Source organism: Anabrus simplex, chromosome 4 (assembly GCF_040414725.1).
Source record: "Anabrus simplex isolate iqAnaSimp1 chromosome 4, ASM4041472v1, whole genome shotgun sequence".
Taxonomy (NCBI): Eukaryota; Metazoa; Arthropoda; class Insecta; order Orthoptera; family Tettigoniidae; genus Anabrus; species Anabrus simplex.
The window spans coordinates 111,545,385-111,570,755 of record NC_090268.1 but is presented as its reverse complement, the minus strand read 5'-3'; the positions used below and the strand labels follow the sequence as shown (position 1 = coordinate 111,570,755).

General features: G+C 40.2%; 1 protein-coding gene across 2 annotated transcripts in view; it reads left to right on the top strand.

Annotated features, from left to right (window-relative positions):
• LOC136872460 (protein Wnt-5a) overlaps nt 1-25,371 on the top strand; it is an 822,369-nt gene that overhangs the window by 684,231 nt on the left and 112,767 nt on the right. For both annotated transcript variants that reach the window (XM_067146274.2, XM_067146275.2), the window contains 2 exons: nt 8,810-8,990; nt 19,619-19,715. In XM_067146274.2, the coding sequence (XP_067002375.1) occupies nt 8,810-8,990; nt 19,619-19,715 (278 nt within the window). The remainder of the gene's footprint in view (nt 1-8,809; nt 8,991-19,618; nt 19,716-25,371) is intronic.

Below are 25,371 nucleotides of genomic sequence, written 5' to 3'. Positions count from 1 at the left end.
TTATAAAATCTTTGTTTTCAAATTTCTCCGTTTAATAAATAGTTTTAATTTTACTTCTTTCATATTTTTTCACTTAATTTCTTCAGAGAGGATGAGTACGTAGTTTTACTTTCTCTTAAAACAACAATCACCAGTGTGGAGCACACGTGACTGTTCATCAAGTCCCAAACCTCTTCCGAGAAGTACAGTTTTTTTTTTTCCTTGTGACACTAAGCAACTTCGCTAAATCCCTGTGGGCAACAAAGGAACAATAAGAGAATAATTGATACCAGGAGCTTTCATTCATCAATTTGTCGCGCACGCGCTAGCATGGACACACTCAATCACTGGGCGTTTTCTGGAGAACAGTGAATTTTTATCGTATTTCATTCCTGAAGGTTGGCTCGTAAGGCGAGAGACTGCGCGAAAAATTGTAGACACAAAAAATTATTCGCTTGAAAATACAAAAATAACGATAACAGAATGTGATTGTTGAAGAGGAAGATCGATTTGGTTAGATTTGCTTTCATCTCAGCACGAGAGAAGGGAAAGTGGCAAACCGCTTGTCTCCTGCGCGGATTACGATGATGAATGGATCGGCTCTGCGGAAGAAAATAATGGCTGTCGATTACAAGTGAAGGGACAAGGGGAGCGAGTATAAATAATGGAATTAGGAGGGGAAATAAAAAAGAAAGGAACTGTTGCAGTTTGTATTCGAGAAGAGCGGGAGAGATTCATTGAATCGTGAACTGATCATATCAGAAGCATTAACATCAAATTATAGTTTCATTAATAGAACATTCTTCATTTATTAATGTTAATGTACAAACATTGAAAGGGGTTTTGGAAATAACTCACAACATCATTTCCAGGCCATTGCATGCAGGCTATTTCTGTGATGTCCTACTTATCTAGAAATAAATCAAATTATTCAATCTTCCCTTGGAAAAGAAAGCGTGTGAAGGATCGCACGTCATACATACGTCTTCATTATGGACCAGGGATGGCAAACCCATTCAGACTAGCGTATCATGATCTTGTTTATTACTCCTTACTGTTTAGTGTGCCAACAGTTATTACTTTAATATCATCATGGAACCCCTTCAAATGACTTAGTTTAGGTATTAGATTGCATTACATTCGTTGACGTCAGGTAAGGCATCTGGTCATAAAAACCCGCCACGACAGATTCATCTCACTTCATTACCCGACCCCGTAGGGAAATGGGACAAGGGCTGGACAAACAAACATGTACTTAAACTTCTAGGATTATAGAAGACCGCCGTGGGTGGGGACGGTACAATAACACCCACAGTATACTCTGCCTGTCGTAAAAGGCGACTAAAGGAGCCCCAGGGACTCTCAACTTGGGAACGTGGGTTGCCGACCACGAGGCCCTTCGGAGATTTCTTCAAGAGAGATTCCCTGATATTAATCTTCCAAGTCGAAGTTTGATTTACTGACTGTTAAATAAATTTCCGGAGAGGCCTGGTGCGTCGTGATGAGGTTGAAATCATGATGAAGACGACACATACACCCAGTCCCCGGGCCTGGGAAATCAACCAAATATGGTTAAAATTCCCGACCCTGCCGGGAATCGAACTCGAGAACCCTGTGACCAAAGGCCAGCACGCTAACCATTTAGCCAAATAGTCGGACAGTATCCGTGATAAAAGTGTACACAGCGACATACAGTACTCATAAAGGATATTGTAGATAACATTGGACTGGAACGTTCCCATACAAAATCACTTCGACGTCCTCAGCAAACGGGAATTCTCTATTCCACTCTGTTCCACTGTTCGAACGGGTACAGAGTTACTGGAATTACGAAACGAAAAGGGTGAATAAATTTACTGTTAAATTGCTTTTAAGTGTTTATTAGTAATAGTAGTTTTAGTGGACCGAGCTCGATAGCTGCAGTCGCTTAAGTGCGGCCAGTATCCAGTATTCGGGAGATAGTAGGTTCGAACCCCACTGTCGGCAGCCCTGAAAATGGTTTTCCGTGGTTTCCCATTTTCACACCAGGCAAATGCTAGGGCTGTACCTTAATTAAGGCCACGGCCGCTTCCTTCCCACTCCCAGCCCTTCCCTGTCCCATCGTCGCCATAAGACCTATCTGTGTCGGCGCGACGTAAAGCAACTAGCAAAAAAAAAAAGTTTTAGTGGTAGTAATAACTTAGGCTACAATCGCAGCTGCCGACTTTCTGATTCCTGTTCACTGCGTTTACAAGCTAAAACCGACCGGCTGTTGCGCGTGGAGCGGTCCCGCGAAAGGAAAATAATTCTGTAATAGTTTAATAGCTTTGTTCGCGCGGCAAAATTATCATAGTTTGTGATTTGTATAAGAGCGCATACGCGGATTAAGAACAGTTGGAAACGGTTTCGATTCTTTTCTGAGTGAACGGTCATGTAGAAGTAAATATTGCCGTTAGATATTATCACCATGTCCGCCTCTGTGGTGTAGTGATTAGTGTGATTAGTTGCCACCCCTGGAGGCCCGGGTTCGATTCTTGGATCTGCCACAAAATTTGAAAAGTGGTACGAGGGCTGGAACGGGCTCCACTCGGCCTCGGAGGTCAACTGAGTAGAGGTGGGTTCGCTTCCCACCTCAGCCATCCTGGAAGTGGTTTTCCGTGATTTCCCACTTCTCCTCCAGGCAAATGCCGGGATGGTTCCTAACTTAAAGCCACGGCCACTTCCTTCCCTCGTCCTTGTCTATCCGTTCCAATCTTCCCATCCCCCGCAAGGTCCCTGTTCAGTATAGCAGGTGAGGCCGCCTGGGCGAGGTACTGGTCATCCTCCCCAGTTGTATCACCGACCCAGAGTCTGAAGTTCCACGACACTGCCCTTGAGGCGGTAGAGGTGGGATCCCACGCTGAGTCCGAGGGAAAAACCGAGCCTGGAGGGTAAACAGATAAAAAGAAGAAGATATTATCACCATTCCCAATTAATTTATATTGGAATTGATTGATTGATTGATTGATTGATTGATTGATTGATTGATTGATTGATTGATTGATTGATTGATGTTGTGTTCTGAATATTTTATCATAAATATATCAGTCATTTGGACTGAAAAGCAGGAACTTTTGCACGCAACATACAAGAGTACGAATAAAACAACTTATTTTGAAGTTGATATTATGCTATTTCTACGGATTTTTACAGGTTGGTATTAATAGCTCAATCAGTGACTATAATACGATGCAAGAATGAATGAATATTTATGTATAATACAATTATTCTCATTCTTCGGCCTTACTCTATTAGCTGCCACGAAATTCAGATTAATATCTATATATATAAAATAACTTGTCCTGACTGACTGGCTTACTGACTGACTGACTAACTGATTCATCATCGCCGAGCCAAAACTACTGGACATAAAGAAATAACATTTTGGAGATATATTCATATTAACATGTAGGTGGTCGCTAAGGGAGGATTTTTGGATATTCCGCCGCTAAGGGGGTGAAAAGGGGGTGAAGTTTTAAAATGAGGATATCTATATCTCAAAACTTAAAAGTTTACAGATGTAAAAATTGGTATTTGGAATCTCCTTAAAAAGAAAAAAAAAGAAACACGTATTTTTTGTTTTCGGAAAACTCATTAAGGGGGGTGAAAATAGGGGGAAAGTTTTTGAACACCTTCTATGAGGAGACTTACATCTCAAAAACTGAAGATGTTACAGACATGAAAATTGAAATATGGAATCTCCTTTGAAAATAAAGAAACACGTATTTTTGTGTTTTTGGATAATCCGATGAATAGGGGGTGAACAGGAGTGACAAACGAGGTCAATTTAAAAAAAAAACTATATCTGAAAATTATCTCAGACACGTGACATATTACAGATTTGAAAACTGGCATTTGAAATTTCCTGTAAAAGTAAAGAAACATACATATTTTTGTGGGAAATCCACTTAAGGGACCTGAAAAAGGGGGTGAATTTTTAAAATTAGCGTATCTACAGTATATCTCAAAAACTTAACATGTTGCGGACGTGAAAATTGGTATTTGGAATCTGCTTTAAAAATAAGGAAACACGTATTCTTTGGTTTTCGGGAAAAACCCTTAACGGGGGCGGAGGGGTGAAAGAATTAAAAAATTAGTTGAATTATTTGTATGAGAATGTATATATACCAAAAAGTCTAAAGATGTTACAAACGTGAAAACTGGTATTTGGAATCTCCTTTAAAAATAAAGAAACACGCATCTGATGGAGGAATCAACTTGGAAGGGGGTGGGGGGAAACGATAGTGAGTTACTTTTTACGAGGATACATATACCTCAAAAACTGAAGATGTTACAGTCGTGATAGTTGGTATTTGGAAGCTCTTTTAAAGAAACGGGTACTGTTTGTTTTTGGAAAATTCACTTGAGTGGGGAGTGTGAAAGGAAGTAAAAAATTTGAATTCTTTTTTTCTGAAGAAACTTATATCTCAAAACTTAAGGTTACAGACTTCGATATTGGTATTTGGAATCTCCTCTAAAAGTAAAGAAACACGCATTTTTTGCTTGAGGGAAATCCAGCTTAACGGGCGGGGGTGGAGTGAAAAAGGAATTGAATTCTTTTCATGACACTTATATCTAAAAAAACGGACAGAAAATTTTGTATTTGGAATTTTCTTTCAAAGTAAAGAAACACTAATCTTTTGTCTTTGGAAAATCCACTTAAGGGGGTTGAATTAATTGAAAAATTCGTTGAATACTTTGTATGAGGATACTTATATCTCAAAAACTAAAGATGTTACAGACGTGAAAATTAGTATTTGGTATCTCCTTTAAAAACAAGGAAACACGCATTGGTGGGGGGGGGGGGGATCATCTTGGGGACGCGGGCGGTGAAGAGGAGTTTAAACCCTTTTTATGAGAATACATATATCTCAAAACTGAAGATGTTACAGTCGTGATAATTGGCATTTGGATGCTCCTTTATAAATAAACAAGTTTTTGGTTTTCGGAAAATTCACTTAATGGGGAGGGTGAAAGGAAGTGAAAAATATTAATTCCTTTTATAGAGAAACTTGTATCTCAAAAACGTAAGGTTACACACGTGGAAATTTGTATTTGGAATCACCTTTAAAAAATTAAGAAACACGCATTTTTGGAGGAAGAATCAACTTAAAGGGCTGGGGGGAAAAGGAGTTGAATTATTTTTATGAGGATACTTATATCTCAAAAACTGAAGATGTTAGAGGCATGAACATTTGTATTTGGAATCTTCTTTCAAAGTAAAGATACGCGTGTTCTTTGTGTTCGGAAAATCCACTTAAGGGGGATGAATGAATTGAAAAATTAGTTGAATTCTTTGTGTGAGGATACCTATATCTCAAAAAATAAAAAAAATTAAAGGCGCGAAAATTAGCATTTTTCTTTTAAAAATAATATAAAACGCACTTTTGGGGAGGGGAAATCAATTTAACGGATAGGAAGAGGGGGGGTGAAACGGAGTTGTATTACTTTTATGAGTACGATCTCAAAAACTGAAGATGTTACAGACGTGAAAATTAGTGTTTGGAATCTCCTTTAAAAACGAAGAAGCACGCATTTGTTTTCTTTCGGACAATCGACGTAAGGTGTGTGGAGTTGAAAGTAAGTAAATAAGGAGTTGAAATATGTTTATGAGGATACTTTATCTTAAAAACCGAAGCTGTTACAGACGTGAAAGTTGGTATTTTGAATTTCTTTTCAAAATAAAGAAACACTTCTTTTTTTTTTTTTCGGAAAGTCCACTTAAGGCGGGAGAGGGGTGGAAAGAAGTGAAGAAGAAGTTCAATTATTCTTATGAGTATATATCTATCTCAAAAACTGAAGGTGTTACAGACGTACAGGAATGAAAACTGGTATTCGGAATCTCCTTTAAAAATAATTAAACTTGTATTTTTTGTTTCCTGAAAATCCAGTTAAGGGGCTGAAAAGAATTGGAAAAGCGGGTAAATTTTTAAAATGAGTACCGGTATATCTACATTATATGTCAAAGACTTAACATGTTAGATAAAAGAGACTTGGTATTTGGAACGTCCTTAAAAAATACAGGAACTGTGCCTTTTTGTTTTCGGAGAAGGCATTAACAAGGGTTTGAAAAGAAGTGAAAAATAGTTGAATTATTTTTTATGAGGATACTTATATTTGAAAAAGTGAAGATGTTACAAACGTGAAAATTGGTATTTGGGATCTCCTTTAAAAATAAAGAAACAGTACTTATGTATATCTCAAAAAACTGAAGATGTTTCAGATGTGGGAATAGGTATTTGGAATCTCTTTTAAAAATAAACATGCATTTTTTTTCGACTTGAGAGAAGACTGTTTCTCACATGTACAGTTATATGTCGCATGGTCGTCTTAGCCCCAAAAGGTAAAACCACAAACGTGGTTTACAAAGAATTTCTGGGGTAAGTGAAACTCAGTATTTGGATGAGTTTTTATACTTTAGGAATTTTCAGATAATTTCGTAGTACAATGCCGAGGAACGATTACTTTGATCAAATTACGAAATCCACGCGAGCAAAGACGCGGGTAATTGCTAGTCATCAGATGAATGTAAATTGTCGTCATCGCCTGAAAATTCACTGGAGTCACTCGTTAAACTAATGTCTGACATCTTCAACTGTCTGTCATATTTGTGATTAGTTACCACCCTATCAGTAAGCATAGATTAACATATCCTTAAAATGCATCTAGTTTATCTACAATACCTTACAGTATTTGCATTGACAATTCACATGTGTTGTATGGTGATATTATTTTAATTAAGGATATATATACTAGATGCAAATTAACCTTTCGTGTATATTCATGAAACAGAGTACTATATTTAATTAAAAATTTACTTAACATTACCACGGTCAACAATTTTTATTTTCAAGAAAAACACGCAACAAATTTATTTATGGGGATCTGTGCGCATGCCTCATTTAGAAATTCAAAAACAATCCCCAAATTCTGTTGATTGTTCTCAAACTGTACGAAACTCAAATCCACGCCTGCAAGAACAGCAGACTAGCAGTCAGAATACCAAATTCTCGCTGCCCCAACGCTTCAAATACAGCGAAGTACATATGGGCGTGTGCCTGACAGTTTGGGACAGTTTAGTATTGCTGCACGAACAAAGCTATTATCAGTGACGCCGAAAAATACATCAATGATCAATTTCCAATCTATGGTTATTTAACCCGCGAGGGATTGCGTCGAAAGAGTTGCGTAATGGGTTCCGCACGATCGATGTGACTGGGAAGTATAAAATATCAGTTTTTGTAGCAAAACGCATTATATTACTAAGGAAAAACATATCCATGAAACAAAATACCAATTTTCTTGCAAGACATATTGGTATCAATCAGCAATAGTCGTTGTGCTCATTACTGAGCGTCGTGACCTCATAACTCCATCATTTCCTTGTTGCAACCTTGGCAAGATGTCTCCATCCCAAGCGGTTTTCACATTTCGTTAATATGACCTGAAGTGGTAGCCCAGTGATCTTCTTCGCCTGATCTATCCATCTGCTTGCTGTTCTTCCTCGTGGTCTACTGCCTTCAATTTTGCCTTGTAAAATTACCTTTTCCAAGTTCTCTCCATGTCGTCTTAAAATGTGGCCAAGGAACTGGAGGTAACGCTCACTCACACGGGAAGATAGGCGTTTCTTGATGCAGAGTTCGTCCAGAATGGAAACATTACTTATTTTTTCTGTCCAGGATACACGTAGCATTCTCCGCCAACACCACATCTCAAAGGCATCAATGCGCTTTTTGTGTTTAGCATTCACGGTCCAGGTCTCACAGCTGTACAAAAAGACGGAGAACACTAGTGATTCTACCAAGCGCATCTTCGTGGCTTTTGATATCGCCCGGTTCTGCCAGATCTTAGTAAGTTTAACCATTGCAGCACGACCTAAGACAATACGTCTTTTTACCTCTTTATCACAGCTTCCCGTGTCATTGATGACAGACCCCAAGTATACAAATTCCTTAACTATATCCAGGTCCTTTAGGTATCCCGTAAGTTGGATTTCACCTTGCCGATCAACTACCATTAGTTTGGTCTTTTTGATGTGTATCTCTAGACCATACTGAAGACTAGTGTTCTTCGCCCTTGTGTGCAAGTCATATTGTATTGTTAAGTAAAAATATATCCATGGAACAAAATATTACTTCTTATAGCAAAAGTCGTTGTGTGATTAAAGAAAAACATATCCGTGAAACAAAATACTTTTTATAGCAAAAGAACTTGTACTTAAGGAAAATAATATCCATGGAAAAATACCAGTTACAATGAAAAATTATCCATGAAACAAAATACTACTTCTTATTCCAAAACACGTTGTATTATTAAAGAAGAGTATATCAATGAAAATACCAGTTTATGTAGGAAAACACGTTGTATTATTGAAGAAGAGTATATCAATGAAAATACCAGTTTATGTAGGAAAACACGTTGTATTATTGAAGAAAAATATATTAATGAAACTCACTAAACACGTATAACGATAACAAAGACCGAGGACGGGGAACGTCACGAGTCGCGCACGGGGGTAAACGTGTAGGTTTGCAGACGAACTGACTTATGATGGAGACGGGAACAGCGAAGGAAACACGTGTAGTGGACGAGTCCATTGAAAGGTACAGGAAGCTTTATACCATGAAACTATTTTTAAAGAATAAAAAAAACGTTCGCGCCCGATCTAAAGACCATGAAACGACCCCTCGTGGGTTAATAAAAGACATTCGTTTCTGTTATCCCTCGAAGTTTGAGCATTGCATTTTGTTACACCCTGTTGGAGTGAGAAGTTCCTGGAAGAACTCACGCGGTGCTCTGCTGTCTGTTCCAGCCAGCCGAGAGACGGCCTTCACATACGCCATCACCGCCGCAGGAGTGGTCCACGCGATTTCCCGAGCTTGCCACGATGGTCATCTCTCATCCTGTGGGTGTTCCAGACATGGTCGACCACGAGACCTGCACTCCAACTGGATATGGGGAGGATGTAGCGACAACCTGGAGTACGGATACAAGTAAGTGATTTTTTTTCTCAACTTGCATATATCTGCTGAGAGTTGGAATTTTCTCTAATCTAGTCATGGTCTTTGCTGATCTTGATATCTGTTTAATCACGCATAACACGAAATCAAAAGTTGTCGTCGTTGTTGGTGGTGGTGGTGGTGGTGCCGGTGATCATCGTTTAAAGGGGAAGTACAACTGAGTGACCAACCTCTGTTAGAACTACTCATAACAGGAAATAATGGAGGCGTTCCCACCCTTCGCATAAGTGAGAAGCCTAGCACGAGGTCAGACTCAGCTAGGGTGCCTCATAGGCGCCATCCTCCTTTCCCAGCATGAGAGGCTTTTTGTTGCCTCTTACGACAAGCTCCCCCTGTGGGTGGGGGCGGTAGAATAACACCCACAATATCCCCTGCCTGTCGTAAGAGGTGACTTGAATTAGGAGCATGGGCTGGCGAGTCCTGAGTCCTGACATTGCTTACACTTTCTTGTGCCAGGCTCCTCACTTTCATCTATCCTGTCCGACCTCCCTTAGTCAACTCTTGTTCTTCTCCGACCCCGGCGGTATTAGTTGTCGAGGCGTAGGGAGTCTTTCATTTTTACGCCCTTCGTGGCCCTTGTCTTTCTTTGGTCGATACCTTCCATTTGTTTCTCTGATTAGTGTTATATAGAGGATGGTTGTCTAGTTGTACTACCGCTTTAAACAATAATCACCACCACCACTTATGATAGGCAGGGTATACCTTGAACGTGTTCTACTTCCCCCACCCAGAGGGGGAACATCAAATCAAATCCATCTCCATATGCCACCACGAAAGGCATTAAAAGAGACGATAATAAAGATTTTATTTCTATAAAAACTTAACAAGCTTAGAATTTTCGTGACGTAGAGGTTTATATGGAATCTGAATCACAGAACATGTATTTTAATTCGGAAATATCAATGTGTCAACCGGCATCGCAACATTTTCCTGATTGTATTAGCGAAAAACTCTGAAAGACATTATACATCCCCCTGTGGGTGAGGGCGGTAGAATATATCCACGGTATTCCCTGCCTCTTGTAAGAGGTGACTAAAAGGGTTACCAAGGGCTCTCAACTTGGGCGCGTGTCTTTGCGATGACGGTTCCCGTAGCCTGAGTCTGACATTGCTTCCTCTTACATGTGCCAAGCTTCTGACTTTTCATCTATCCCGTCCGACCTCTCAACTCTTGTCCTTCTCCGACCTTACGGTATCTCGAAGCCTATATTGTCTTTCATTTTCACGTCCTTCGTAGCTCCTCATTGTCGTTTGCCGATACCTTCATTTTTCGAAGTGTCGGACCTCTTCCATTCCCCTCTCTGATTAATGTTAATAGAGGATGGTTACCCACTTGTACTTCCTCTTAAAATAATACTCACCACCACCACCAACACCACCACCAGACGTTTTACTATGGTCGGCAGTGGGATTCGATCCTTGTCCACCCTCACTAATCGTCTGAGACTCGCCACAGTGAAATATCTTCAGCTTATTTTAGTTATGCCTGGGTTCACTGGTAGCCAATCATCTTATTTTATTTTGAAGTTTGGCCGAGTGTTTGAACTCTTCCTTTCATCTCATCATTTGAGGTGAAAATTCCACTTCATGGTCAAGCGTATTCGAACTTATGTCATTACTGGGTGACGAAACATACCACTTTCTCGTATGTACCGTTAAGTTATCTGCAGTCAGTTGATATTTGTTTCTCGCAACACCCACTAGTGCAGCAGATTCATGACCTAGCCAGGTTGTTTGATGCTGGCACCAGAATCAGTTTCGCGTGGCTACCAAGCCACGTTGGTATTACAGGAAATGAACTTGCGGATGAAGCTGCAAAGCAAGTGGCACTTCTACCACATGGTCCGCCTCCGTAGCGTAACGTTTAGTGTTATTAGCTGCCGTCCTCGGTGGCCCGAGTTTGATTCCCGGTGTTGCCAGAAATTTAAGAATGACAGGAGGGATGGTATGTGGCTTAAATAGTACATACATCTCACTTCCATTGGGAGTGTGCCCAAAAAGAGCTGCACCACATCGGGATGAGGACACGAGTTTACTTTACCACATGAACCTATGAACGTACCTGCTACGGATATTTGTTTCTCAGCTACGTCGAAAGATCTTGGCGTTCTGGGAATCGGAGTGGATTGCTATCCGAACCCGCAACAAGCTGAGAGACATTAAGAAGACAACTGCCGTGTGACGGTCCTTTTCGGCCGTAGTTTTGTGTAGGCTGAGGATACAACATAGAATATCTATGAACTCTTACCTCCTAAAGAGGGAAGCCACCCGTCCTTCCCCAGTGTGTTCTTGTGGTGCCGAATTCAACGTGGCCCACATTCTCACAGTGCGCACCGATCTCCCTGGCCTAAGACGGAAGTTCGGCATGCAGGAGACACTCGAACTTAGACTATATTGCTGATCTCATCATTCGCTTTAGGGACGAGAGTGAATTAATCAAGGGCTTCTAACTTTTCAATGTCCTTTTCCGAATAATACAGTATTTTTTGTTGTATTTTTAAGTTCATTTTCAAATTACTCCCTTTAATACACAGTTTAAATTTATTTTCATTTTACTTTTTTGTTTCCACTTAATTTGTTCAGAGAGGATGGTTACGTAGTTGTACTTCTCGTTGAAACAATCACCACCCCTTGAAAGTCAGCAACTACCTCATACACTATACAAAGCCGATACACTACCTCGGCTCTATCTTGGCTTCCCCCTGTGGGTGGGGGCGGTAGAATAACAGCCACGATACCCCTGCCTGTCGCAAGATGCGACTAAAAGGAACCCCAAGGGCTCTTAACTTGGGAGCGTGGGTTGGCGACCATGGGGCTCTCAGCTGAGTCCTGGCATTGCTTCCACTTACTTGTTTCAGGCTCCTCACTTTCATCTATCCTATACGACCTCCCTTGATCAACTCTGGTTCTGTTCCGACCCTGACGGTATTAAGTTTGCGAATCCTAGGGAGTCCTTCATTTTCACGCCCTTTCTTTGGCCGATGCCTTGATTTTTCGAAGTGTCGAACCCCTTTAATTTTTTCTCTCTGATTAGTGTTATATATAGGATGGTTGCCTACTTGTAGTTCCTCTTAAAACAATAATCACCACCACCTCCACCATGGCTCTATGCCTCCGTATTCGGAAGACGGAAAAGGGCTGGACCTCACGGCTGGTCCCCACCGCCGGCTGTCCTGAGAATGGTTTTCTGTGGTTTTCCATTCTCTTGCACTAAGGTGAATACCAGGGCGGTTCCTAGTATAGGCCACGGCCGCCAACCCCCTCACCTTCACCGCGCATCTCCTTCACCGTAACAAAACTCCCGGCTTGAGAGACGGCGTTACCGTCTAAGAGGCCTGCCTCCCGCTTCAGGGGAGAAATAATAATATTCTAGTCGTAGTGTACACTACGTCAATGCCCCAGATTATTTGACTGTTTTAGTTCTTGGGTCTGTCGACCCTAACATCCCTTGGACTTGAAGTGAGTTGGTAACAACACAACAACAAGCAGCAGTAAACAAGGGAAGTGATCCCAGCAACATTGAGTGTGGTGAGTGAATACAATAGTTCCCCAGTGTTTGTATACCACCAAGTTGAAATGAAATCCCTCTAGTATTAACATGACAGTTTGTTGTCAAGGGACTTGCAATCTCCCCACTGTAACCCTCCCTCACTGATTTGATATTCGTCAATGCCCTGTTCTAAATCGGGAGGGGTCCATTCGTCTTCTCCTATGACACAGTTAAGCCCTGTAACAGATTGTTCTGGTCCCCTATTCTGTACCCTGACCCCATCTCACCGTCTAAAGCGCAGCACCAAGTGGTCCCGTCGCGAATATTGCACATGAGGCTCAGATCTGGAAACCGCTACTAACATTATTATTAGGCTATTATTATTATTATTATTATTATTATTATTATTATTATTATTATTATCATCATCATCGTTTGGTGTCCATGATCGTTAAAACTTCAAGTCTATATGGTCTGACGCCATGGTTAGCCGGTTCGAGTCCCCTTGGTTGAAGAAAATTTCACCGTCAGAATTTTTTTTTTTTTTTTTTTTTTTTTTGCTAGGGGTTTTACGTCGCACCGACACAGATAGGTCTTATGTCTACGATGGGATAGGAATGGCCTAGGAGTTGGAAGGAAGCGGCCGTGGCCTTAACTAAGGTACAGCCCCAGCATTTGCCTGGTGTGAAAATGGGAAACCACGGAAAACCATCTTCAGGGCTGCCGACAGTGGGATTCGAACCCCCTATCTCCCGGATGCAAGCTCACAGCCGCGCGCCTCTACGCGCACGGCCAACTCGCCCGGTCCGTCAGAATTTTGGCTCGGAGTAGTGATGGGATAATCGAATACAAAAATAATCGTTTATTCGATTATTTCATTTTATTCGATTATATTTCCCATTCGATTATTTTTCTATTATTCATTCGAATGAATGAGGCAATCGAATAGTTAATAATTTTCCATCGGATTATTTTTTCGATTTTTCATTCGAAACTCCACTCGAATCAATGAGGCAATCGAATAGTGCAATTTTCCAATCGATTATTTTTTCGATTATTCATTCGGAACTGCATTCGAATGAATGAAGCAATTGAGAGTGAATGCTTTAGAAAGAATCGAATGAAAAGTGATGTTATTAAGGCAGTTAAATTCACTCATTTAGTTTCAACATTTGGAGATACGTTTGGAAAAAGGCGTATTTCTATTTTTGATATGATTTCGTCTATTCGCTTGTTTCAATCCATTATCCATCCGACACACGTAAACCGAAAAACTGATTTATGACGCATCCGAATATTCTGTGCGATACAACTGAATGGTATAACTCATTCGATTATTTTATTCGTTTATTTAAATATTCGGATTGAGGTTATTCGAGTATAAAAAGTATTCGATTATCCCATCACTGGTTCGGAGGGTAGGAGAGGTGGTGATATACAATTTCTAATCACTAGATGGGGACGTAAAGCTTTGAGCAGGTTACTTTGTGTTACTAAACAGGAGTAGGCCACGTGCCAACACCGGGTTTCATCCTCTCCCTACCTCATTATGATCATCATCCCACATTCAGACGCACAGGTTGCCAATTGGCGTCAAATAGAAATACCTTCACCAGGTAAGCTGAACATGTTTTTGGACTCTCGCGGTATTAAAAGTCATACGATAATGAAATGAAAATCCACAGCCTGTGTCCATTCTTTCGACCGAGTCAGGAATGGAATGAATGAAGACCCATCTAGCGACGAGGACGGGAAATGTACCGTCTGCCGAGGCCTGTTACATTCCTCTGGGGCAATGATTAATGAATAAGAGATGAAATGAAGTTATTTTGGAGAGTGTTGCAGGAATTAAATATTACAGGGAAATCCGGAGTACCCGGAGAAAAACCTGTTCCGCCTCCGCTTTGTCCAGCACAAATCTCACATGGAGTCACCGGGATTTGAAACCGTGGAATCCAGCGGTGAGAGGCCGACGCGCTGCCGCCTGAGCCACGGAGGCTTAAAAGTCATACGATAAATAAATATTAGTAATTATTATTATTATTATTATTATTATTATTATTATTATTATTATTATTATTATTATTATTATTTTACATCGTTATGCCCTACTTAGGAGTTCGATTGAACCAGCTTAGCTGAGCTTCTTCGTTCGTTCTTCTGTCGAAGCATGCGTTAATCATGTTGCCTGGCCAAGTCTCCACTTCTCTATTTCTTCCAATATTGAGATTGGTATAATATTATGTTTTCTTTGTTGTCTATTCATAGAAGATGTAAAAATATGCCGATGTTGAGTTTGTCTTCAAACTGGTGATTGTCGATTTTGGTTCTGAATTTACATCTGTCCTGTACAATATCTTCCGAGATGTTGATTTCCTGGAGATATGTTTCAGTTTCGCGAAGCCAGCTGTTCTTGGTTTTAGATGAAAGGGCCAGGTTGAGAATTCTTTTAGTTAGTCTGTTTCTGTTAATTCTGATAATTTGGCCATAAAATTTCAACCGTCTTTTCCGAAAAGTGAGATTTTTTTTCAGAATGACAATATATTTCTTGCGATAATTTTTTCCTTCATATACCCTCTGTACAAACTGGGTCAAAAGATTTTATTAAAATTTTCCTTACCTGTTTCTCCCTGTCTTTGGTTAGAGACCCGGCACCATTGATTAAGATTTCTGAAGGTTTTATTACCGTATTATAGTGTATAAGTCTTGCTTTCCGAGATATTGATTTGTTATTGTACCTGTTCCGAGTGATTCCGTAAACTTCCCGTAATTTGAACATTCTTTCCTTGTTTGCTTCGCGGTTTAAACCAGAGGTCTGAATAATTTCTCCCAAATATTTGAATTCTAGCTAGTGACCGGTCGTTGGTTGCTTTGCTTAGCATACATTAACATGTTGCCTGGCCAAGTCTGCATCAGTTAAGTTTTACTTCTCTATTTCTTCCAACATTGAGATTGGTCTAATCTATTTTTTCTTTCCTGTCTATCCATAGGAGATGTAAAAATATACCAATTTAATAATCATACATGATGGTATACAGACAATACCTTTAACCAAATTTAGGCTACTTATGAATTCAGAAAGGCCATTACATTTAAGCAAGCTGCCACTCAAACTTCGCCTTTTAAAGCTTTATTATATACAAACACAAATATATATACCAGGCAGGTAGTACAGACTGACTGAATAAGGTAACTATGAAAAATGTTCCCTTATCGGCAAGTATAATCCCTAGCACAAACACTTCCCATTCTATTTAATAAAGTTATATGCGATATATTGTAAACACAGATAAACCTGTAAAGTCAAGCATGAACTGAAATAAATTAAATGCATGGGAAAATATTATTGTACACCTAAAGCTTACCACTACCGACTGGTATCTGCCCAAAATCCTGTGTCATGTCTATAAGTACGGGCCGTGAAAGCATCAATGGCAACTCATAAATGTGTTGAGCCAGGGAGTTAGCCATACTAGAATGTGCATCATTGAGTTTCAGAGACGATAGGTCCCCCACTCTATTGTGAAAGTGAAATAATCTAGCTTGAACACGTTTAAGTTGGTTACCGAGGGTTCCCCTCATTAAAAAAAACAGACATAATGAAAAATTTGACAAAATTTGGAAAAATCACAAAACAGAAACATTTCTAGTATTCAGTTTTAAATTTTAAGAAAAGCCTTCAGAAGGGGCTTTGTCCAGGACAATTCAACCACGCTCTGCTACCACTTTTTCCAGGGATTCCGTGGAACGCAGAGGTCTAAGAAGGTGCTGAGGTGAATGGGTGAGCAGGGAAATGACCGGAGCTTAAGTTAAAACACTAAATTTTGAAATTTTATTTCTTTCCTCCTCTTTTTCTGATTTTAAAATTTGATAGGTAGAAAATCCGAACAATAACAAAACGATGAGCTCGTCAGCTCCCACGAAAACAACGGACTCTTAAGTCCAAAAATCAGGTACAATAGAGAAAATTATCGACACAATAGTTAGGAGGGGATGGGCATTGTAGCTCTGTGATCTGTGTGCATTGTCTAATTGGCATCTGGTATCTACTCTACCAAGCATAGCAAATTCAATACCAACGTTTATGTGTTCTCTCCCATTGTATGTTTCTTTTTTACCAAGGTGCATTATGTCTGAAACCCCAATTAATGTCCATGCAGGATCAATGACATTCATTGCCAAACGAGAGTAACAAAAGAACGCATTCCTTATTTCACATCCACACAGCCAGTCAGCGTGCTTAAAAAGTGACAGACTGAATTTCCTAGTGTATGCATATTTGTTCTTATATCCTTCTGATCGGGCGAGTTGTCTATGCGGTTAGGGTGAGCTTGCATCCGGGAGATTGTGGGTTCGAACCCCACTGTCGGCAGCCCTGAAGATGGTTTACCGTCGTTTACCATTTTCACACCAGGCAAATGCTGGGGCTGTACCTTAATTAAGGCCACGGCCGCTTCCTTCTCACTCCTAGACCTTTCCTGTCCCATAGTCGCCAGAAGACCTTTCTGTGTCGGTGCGACGTAAAGCCAAATAAAAACCATTCTGTTCTTGTGCAATATCTAAATTCGGCCGTGGAGGTCCTAACTTCTTTAATTCTAGCCTATGTTCGAAACTTAAATTCCCGTCCCTACATAAAATGTTATTTACAAAATTCATCTTCCTTTTCGTAAATTAAGACTGTAACATTTAGTTATCAACTAGGTAGATAAACACTAAACACTCGAATGAAGATAAATACGAGACTTCATTGTTGAAGATAGAATTTACACTGCTATTTAATGTGGTAGTTTTATCTACTAAACACTTGTACTAAAACAGTAATTAATTAATTACAATGCCATTTACACACACATATTAACATGCTAACAGCTACTGCAATCACGACTACTATGGCACTGCACTGTTTCACTAATTACAAATGATAATAACGAGGTTCACGAAAACAAGTAAGCAGTACGCACTGGAATTTCTCTCGTCTTGCTCAAATCTGAAAAAGTGAAGATGTATTTAGCAATTTGACCAACCTGCAAATGGTTCCGTTACCTTATGGTTACAATTTAAATCTTTTTTGAGTTTCTTTATTGAACTGAATTGTTTAAAGTATCGGTATGATGGAATTAATTGTTTTGCAAATGTGTTGGAATTAATCTCTAACAAAAATTAATGTAGTCTAAGACATGAGGGAAAAGCCTAGGTACATTGTAAACTGGTAGGCGATGTTGTTGTGGGCTCCGCCGGACAACCTTCAATACCCGCCTGCTCTGTTCCTTCCCCTGATAACCCCCAGGGTTGTCAGATACCCACAATCAAAATACGGGACAGATGTGCAATAGAGGAAATCAATGGGCTCGTATTCTACAAGTTATACGCTTCGTTTCAAAATGATACGTTTATTATTATGTTGACATCAGGTTATTAATGCATGGCTTAAGGTTTATACACCGACTGAAACTTATAGTACCAAGCAAGTTGGCCGCGCGGTATGGGTCATGTAGCTATGAACTTGTATTCGGGAGACAATTGAGTCGAACCCCACTTTTGGCAGCCCTAAAGATGGTTTTCTGTGATTTCCATTTTACACCAGGCAAATGCTGGGGCTGTATCCTGTCTTAAGGCTACGGTCGATTCTAATACTAGCCTTTTTCTATTCCGTCGTCACCGTAAGACCTGCCTCTGTCGGTGCGACGTAAAACAAATAGGAAAAACTTAGTTTATTTAATTATTCATATCAGTTCTTTCAATTTCAATATTGCATTTTCATTTCTCTGAAGTGCTGTTAACAGTTTTTGATATTTTTTACCAATTTAATAAAAATCTCTGCATGACATTGAAGAAAAAGTTACAGAAATGGACACCTTAGACCTAATCAAGTCAACAGAACATAATATTTCTCACAGCTGACAATTTCACACGAACATGCGGTGGACTCAAACTACCTCAGGTAGCCGTCCGCTATTACGCGTTTTACTCGCCAGGATGGACAACCCTAGAACTGCAAAAAAAGATTTTAAAAAATATACGAACTCACACCAGATAAAGAAACCAAGGATTGAAGAAATCTATCCCCTTTGAAAGAAGAACATTTCTTTGTACTTATCAGAGGTGGAAAAACTTGCGTATTGCCGTCCCGGATAGGAACTGCCCGGCGGAATCCGGGACATTTACCTTGAATACGATACTGTCTCGTAAAATCTGGGACGTCTGGCAACCCTAATAAGCCCATATAGTCTTTCCAGGCTCCTCCCCGCCCGAGCACCTCAAGGCTAAAGAGAAAACATCGTACTTGCTGAACAGCAGCCACGATCTGAAAGACTTTGCTATATCTCTGAAAAGAGAAAAGTGAAATTTTTACAGCCAACATTGTATAACTGAATAGCACACCGCCATAAGTTCGACTTCGCTACATTTGTCCATCTCTATATGTAATCAGTAACAGACTGAAATTATGTTCAGTTTTTTTGAAAAAACTGCGGGGCGGCGCCCAAAAGCCCTTCGTGCACGAACCGTCACTGATAGCCCTTTCCTATTCCATCGTCGCCGTAAGACCTATCTGTCTTGGTGCGACGTAAAGCAACTTGTAAATAAATAAATAAATAAATAAATAAATAAATAAATAAATAAATAAATAAATAAATAAATAAGTATGTATGTATGTATGTATGTATGTATGTATGTATGTATGTATGTATGTATGTATGTATGTATGTATGTCTATAAGATAGCTCGTACGGATCATGTAACCGAGTTCGATAGCTGCAGTCGCTTAAGTGCGGCCAGTATCCAGTATTCGGGAGATAGTGGGTTCGAACCCCAGTTTCGGCAGCCTTGAAGATGGTTTTCCGTGGTTTCCCATTTTCACACCAGGCAAATTCTGGGGCTGTACCCTAATTAAGGCCACGGCCGCTTCCTTTCCATTCCTAGCTCTTTCGTGTCCCATCGTCGCCATAAGACCTATCTGTGTCGGTGCGACGTAAAGCAACTTGCAAAAAAAAAAAAACCCGTATCATGTCCAAAAAAATATTTTCGATGTTGGTTTGAAATATTCACTCTATTCTCTACTGTCAGTTTGATGTACACGATTACTACTAAAGACGTTTTTGGTCTTTTTTCAGATTCACGAGAGAGTTCGTAGACTCTCGAGAACGGCGGGCAGTGAGGAAAACCGCCCGCAGTATCATGAACGTTCACAACAACCGAGCAGGACGACGGGTGAGTGCTCCTCCTCTTTAAATGAGATAATGTGTAAGTTAATTGTAAACCATATCTCCTCGGACTTCTTTCCCTGCCTTTTTTCCTCACCGTTTTATCCATACCCTACTGGGGTCATAGGTGCGTTCTTTGGCACACATAGAAATTCGGCCCAGTTTTCCAAACGGATGCTCTTTCTGATACCTACCCTATGTATAAAGATATGTTCAGTCTTAATGTGTGAATGAATACGTGTGTATTAAAACTACAACAAATACTTAATCCCCAAGCCAGAGGAATTAACCGTTTGCGGCTGAAATCTTCGACCCGATCGAACCCGAGTCCCTCAGATGTGTTTCCAGAGAACAGGACTAATCAGTTTAAGACGATGTTCTATAAGAGTTAAGTGCCAAACATATTTTTAAAGTATTTTATTCTCACCGCTCACCACCCTCTAGGACCCCGGTACCACCTAGGGATGATGAGGTGAATAACCTTACTCACCAGGGTGAGAGTAGAAGAGAGAGGAAGAGAGAGAGAGAGAGAGAGAGAGATAGATAGAGACCCTGGTGAGAAGGTTGCTAGCGTGTCCGCCCCAGAACGGGAGTAATAGCGAACACGCGGGAGAATGAAGAGCACAAGAAGAAGGACAACAAAGTACAATCACAATAAAAACAAGAAACCATAGAAAAACTTACCGGAAACAGCGGAGGAAGACGACTTAAGGCCGTGGAAGTTAATGCACAAGAAAAACGGTGGCAGTGCTCCACCGAACGTGGCGAATGAAAACCAGCATTCACATGAAGTTAAAAAAATTTAATGGAAGGGCAAATAGTAAGTAACAAACCAAGTCATTAAGTTGATAAAACCTAAGTTTATTTTAAAACGTAAGGCCAAAATGTAAATGAAATAAACGTAAGGTTGAAAAATGGAAAGGGAAATTAACAATAAATAAAATAAATTGGAATATACCCAGGTAGGGTTTAAAAGAAAATTAATTCATTACTAATTGACCATTAATTGAAAATAAATACTCTTCAACAGATGATAATTTGAAAATTTAATGAAAACAACAAGAAAGAAAGGATGACCTCCGTACCTAATAAAATGTGATCAGAAAACAACGGAAAACCAATAGACTTTCTTACATTAAAACTACCTTGAAATTAAATGTGATCGATCACGGATAGTTAGTTAATAATAAAAAAACTCAGTTAACAATTATTCAATAAAATGGATCTTCAACGAAGCCGCTTCTCGTAATTACCAAATTTGAAAAAGTTTAGTTTCCACCAAGGACAGTTTCCAAGACAAGCAGAATATTACGTAAAAATACCTCCTCACGCGGGGCAAGGAAATGGTAACACAAACATTAAAGGAGGAGAAAATAAATAAATTAATTTAAACAGTAAACGATGCACTCTACCCCGAAATATATAATTCAAGATCCACACAGGGTCAACACGCCAGACAACACTTAACCCGACAACAATCCACACCAAAACGTTGCCAAGGTAACACCAAAACAAAAGCAACGCCTCCAAAAACACGGAGGAAAACAGGCTAGAGAAAAATTTTAATTCACCCAAAACCCCAGAAGGGGGAGGGGAGAAGAAAACATACCAAACGAATTAGAAAACAAACACAGGAAAGCAAACAGAAAGCTGAAGAAGGAAGGCTCGGTACCTTGGAGACTGTACCTTGGTTTACAAAGAAGGTTACAATTTAAAGTGCCAAAAATAATTATTTAAATTTTAAATTAATAATTCCAATTTAGTTCACGGTGAAACTTCCACCTTACTGTGATTAGTTGCCGAAACTGTTTTTCAGATTTTCGATACCACACACACAAATAGGTATTAATTTAACGACGAAGTCCAAATATTTATTATTATTATTATTATTATTATTATTATTATTATTATTATTATTATTATTATTATTATTATTATTTTTCCAGAAATCTTCGAAAATATCAAAATCCTCTTCAGGACGACGTTTAAAATGATTTCAAACACTGGTACATACCTTTGGTGATGAAGAAATGAGAAGAATTAAAACCTGACATTGTTGACGAAGAAATACAGTCACACGACCGGCATCCAGACCTCGTTGGGAAGTATCCAGACGAAAAATAAATCCAAAAACATGATCAGAAGAAATGGCAGGAGGTCTCCAACTGGTTCACACGGGGAAAATCCCCGTTAACGTAGAGATTACGGTGGTTTCCTGGTACTCAACCACTTCATGACGCCGGACACAAATACACACCAGCTCGACATGGCTGACTGAAGCGAACTGAGTCTCGCGTCGGCGAGCGAGCAGGGGACAAGTTTTGCCTGGTAGTAGGCCAGCGCATGCGCAGTTATGCTCAACCGAACAGAGCTAGGAGAAACCGCGCGCGGCCTACGTTATCTTAAACTGTTAGTCGAGTAGTCACTTGGCACATATATTCTAGGGCGCAAAGGCCAGTTTCAAAATGGTTATAAGGGGGAGGCTCACATTATTTAATATTGTCTCAGCCCTCCCGCCCCGAAACGACGACAAAATCTCATGCATATGCCATCAATGATGAGGTGGTCACACATACACTAAATTTGGGCGGAGTAGTCCAACAGAAAACGACCACCAAGATTAACTAGTTTTAGTTAGAAGTTCACATGACCAGGTTAATAGACCAAGACACAGTTCCACCTCACATAGTTTTTAGAAATAATTGGCGGGGTGCAATCAACATCAGTGTCCAGAAACGTTACCGAGCACTCGGAAAATCACCAGAGTAATGTTTGTCATCGAATAGAGAGCACAATGACCAGAGTTCACCAAATATTCAGGTTCACCCAATACACATTGTTTCAATGCATCACACAATGATATAGTTTATGACACATGACGCAGTTCACCTTGAGGTTTGGCAACTCTCACACTAATCACAGATATACTGACCAAAATTAAACAAAACCACATGATTATAAGTCCACGCATCCAGGTTATTTTCTCAAGCACGGTGGTAAATTAATTTTTAATGCATGAATACCTTTACAAGTCTCCTTTGATATTAAGGAAATGCATGATCTTGTGTTGCAAAGGGAGACAACAGGGGAAATGAAACGCACCGGAAAACCCGAATGGGGGCAAAACCACAAGAAGAGGGAGGAACAAAAAACAAATCAGGAAATTAAAGTAGGTGAGTATTCAGTTAGAGGATCCACAGATCCGCCAATTAACTTTACATAGGCTAGTTACCAACAAACTAGCTGAAGCCCAGAGCTTTCCACTTGGTCAAATATAGTACCGAAGGAAAGGAGGGTCCATTCAACGACACTTAAGAAATCAAAGGGAAACTACATAAAATATACCATGTTACTCAGCCACGAAGGACACTTAGCCATGGCACGTGGAGAAACAATTAACAAGAACACATAGAAACATAGGGTACAATCCAGCACATAATACCAACTAGGTCAAAGACAGATATCCCGAAGGATGATGAACATAACGAAAGTGAAAGGAAAAATATTACTCAAGCACAAATCATCCACAAGACAAATATATAAGTAAAGGTACAGGACCACTCCAAAGAATAGACGTCCTTGGAACATATGGTTTAGAATAGCGGGCGTTAAACTAAGAGGACACATGAATGACCTATCAAATTACACTTTTAGATATTGGAGTGACACACACACAACCACAGAGTGGCGAACTCGTCAATCGGTCCAAGGGTCAAGAACGAGGGGTTGAGCCAAAATACAAACCACACTGGGATCGGCAACTTATCCTAGTTCACCAACAAACACAGGTAAGGACTCAAGCATAGAAACCTAATTTTGAACAAACCAACGGAAAACCATCAGAGAGAAGGGACGCAGAACCTACACGAGTTACAGATAGGTAAGACAGGCAACAGTAGCCTCGATGGGCAATCAGGAGACTCCTATAGGTTATCAGATGGAAAAATCGCGATCAGTCAGTCATCCATAACGGCCACATCAAGGTACAACTACCAAAAATAAATTCGCGGGGCAACGTGGTACAGAATAGTAACCACAAACCTAATTCTGCGTGAGGAAGAACAAGTCGAAAATCCCAGAGCCAACAGATAACTAAGAACTGCCCACCCGAAGGAGAACTTCCTCGGAGTAGTGGATACCAAACCAACAGCCAAATCTACCACGACACAGAGGTAAATTAAAGGACAAATCACATCCCAACCAAGGTGTCTTGACAGCCAAACAACGTAATCCAAAACACGATTACCTAAATAATGACAAGGTAGCAGCACGGGTAATTCATAGAGAGATAAAGGATAGCTATCCTCAACGCGTGCTCACAGACTACAACCCAACAGCACAATACCAAGCAGAAATTACAACAGCAAACCAGGTACCGATAAAGGACTAGTCCATCCCACAGAAGCGCCAAAGGAGAAATATCCTCAGGAAGGAAGTCCGACAGTACCACCGAAAACTCCACACGCCAACCGGTAGATAAGGAAAATTACACTATGTTACTAACGGTCCACCATTCAAAAGGATCCAAACAACTCACAACAACATTACCAAGTTACAACACAGGAGATACCACCATAATGCAGGCAGGAGTGCACCAACCGAACGCCCACAGAAAAATCGGAGACAGATTTTCTACATAACCCCAAAACGACCCCCAAAATCAAAAGGTTAGGAAGATAAATTCAGCCCAAAAACCCTTTTCAGGAAAAGTAATATAGAGGGTTCACGCATAGAAAACCACTTTTAGAACAGCCGCGAAGGGTGCCCAAAAGGAGGAGTGTCAGATCACTCAATCATGGATGAATACAAACGTCAGAATCCGGAACAGAAACACCTTTAAGACGCGCGGTCCATGCAGAAGGCAAGCAGGGAACTTTTCCGACACCGACAGATCGAAACACACCACAATCAGAAATCGTACAATGCTAAAATGGCACAAATAGCAACCCAATCATGACTAAGCACCACACATCTTCAGACACGCGCACACAATGAAAGGATGACAAAATGGTAAACACTCAGGCACCAGACACACTCCCTTACATTCCATCCCAGGCACACCATAGCTCAGCAATGATTAAGTCACAAGATGATCGAAGGGTTCAGCGGAAGGAATCCGATGCGGAGCCACAGAAGAAACAAATCTTTGAAATTACATACTAAAAGCCTAGAGAAAACAGAGGGACAACAAAGCACAATTTAAGTTAGATGTCATCAGATTTCCCCAATGGAACTTCGGTAGCGCACCACATAAGCATAAGGCTATATAACGAGGATATCTATTGCAAGGTATTAATACCACCATCACAAGACAATTAAGGAAAGACAATTTCTAACTACAAGGATCCACACCTAGAAACAGTAACATACAAGAAGTACTAAATTAGAGTCACCAACACGAGGCACAGAAGGACCAGATTGACTCGCTCGCCATCCCACAGTATGTGTGCTAAATTCACTAACAATACAGGTCAGTTACCAAAGGTGCATCCATCCAGCGGAAGATGCGGTACAATTTGCCAGATCAACCAGGTTTAATTTGAGAAACATGAACGCGCCTAATACGCTTTGCTACAGGGTCGCTTACTAAAATAGAAACGGGAGACAAGAACTCCAACACAGTGCACGGGCCTTGGTACCTAGGGGCAAGTTTTGCCGAAAAC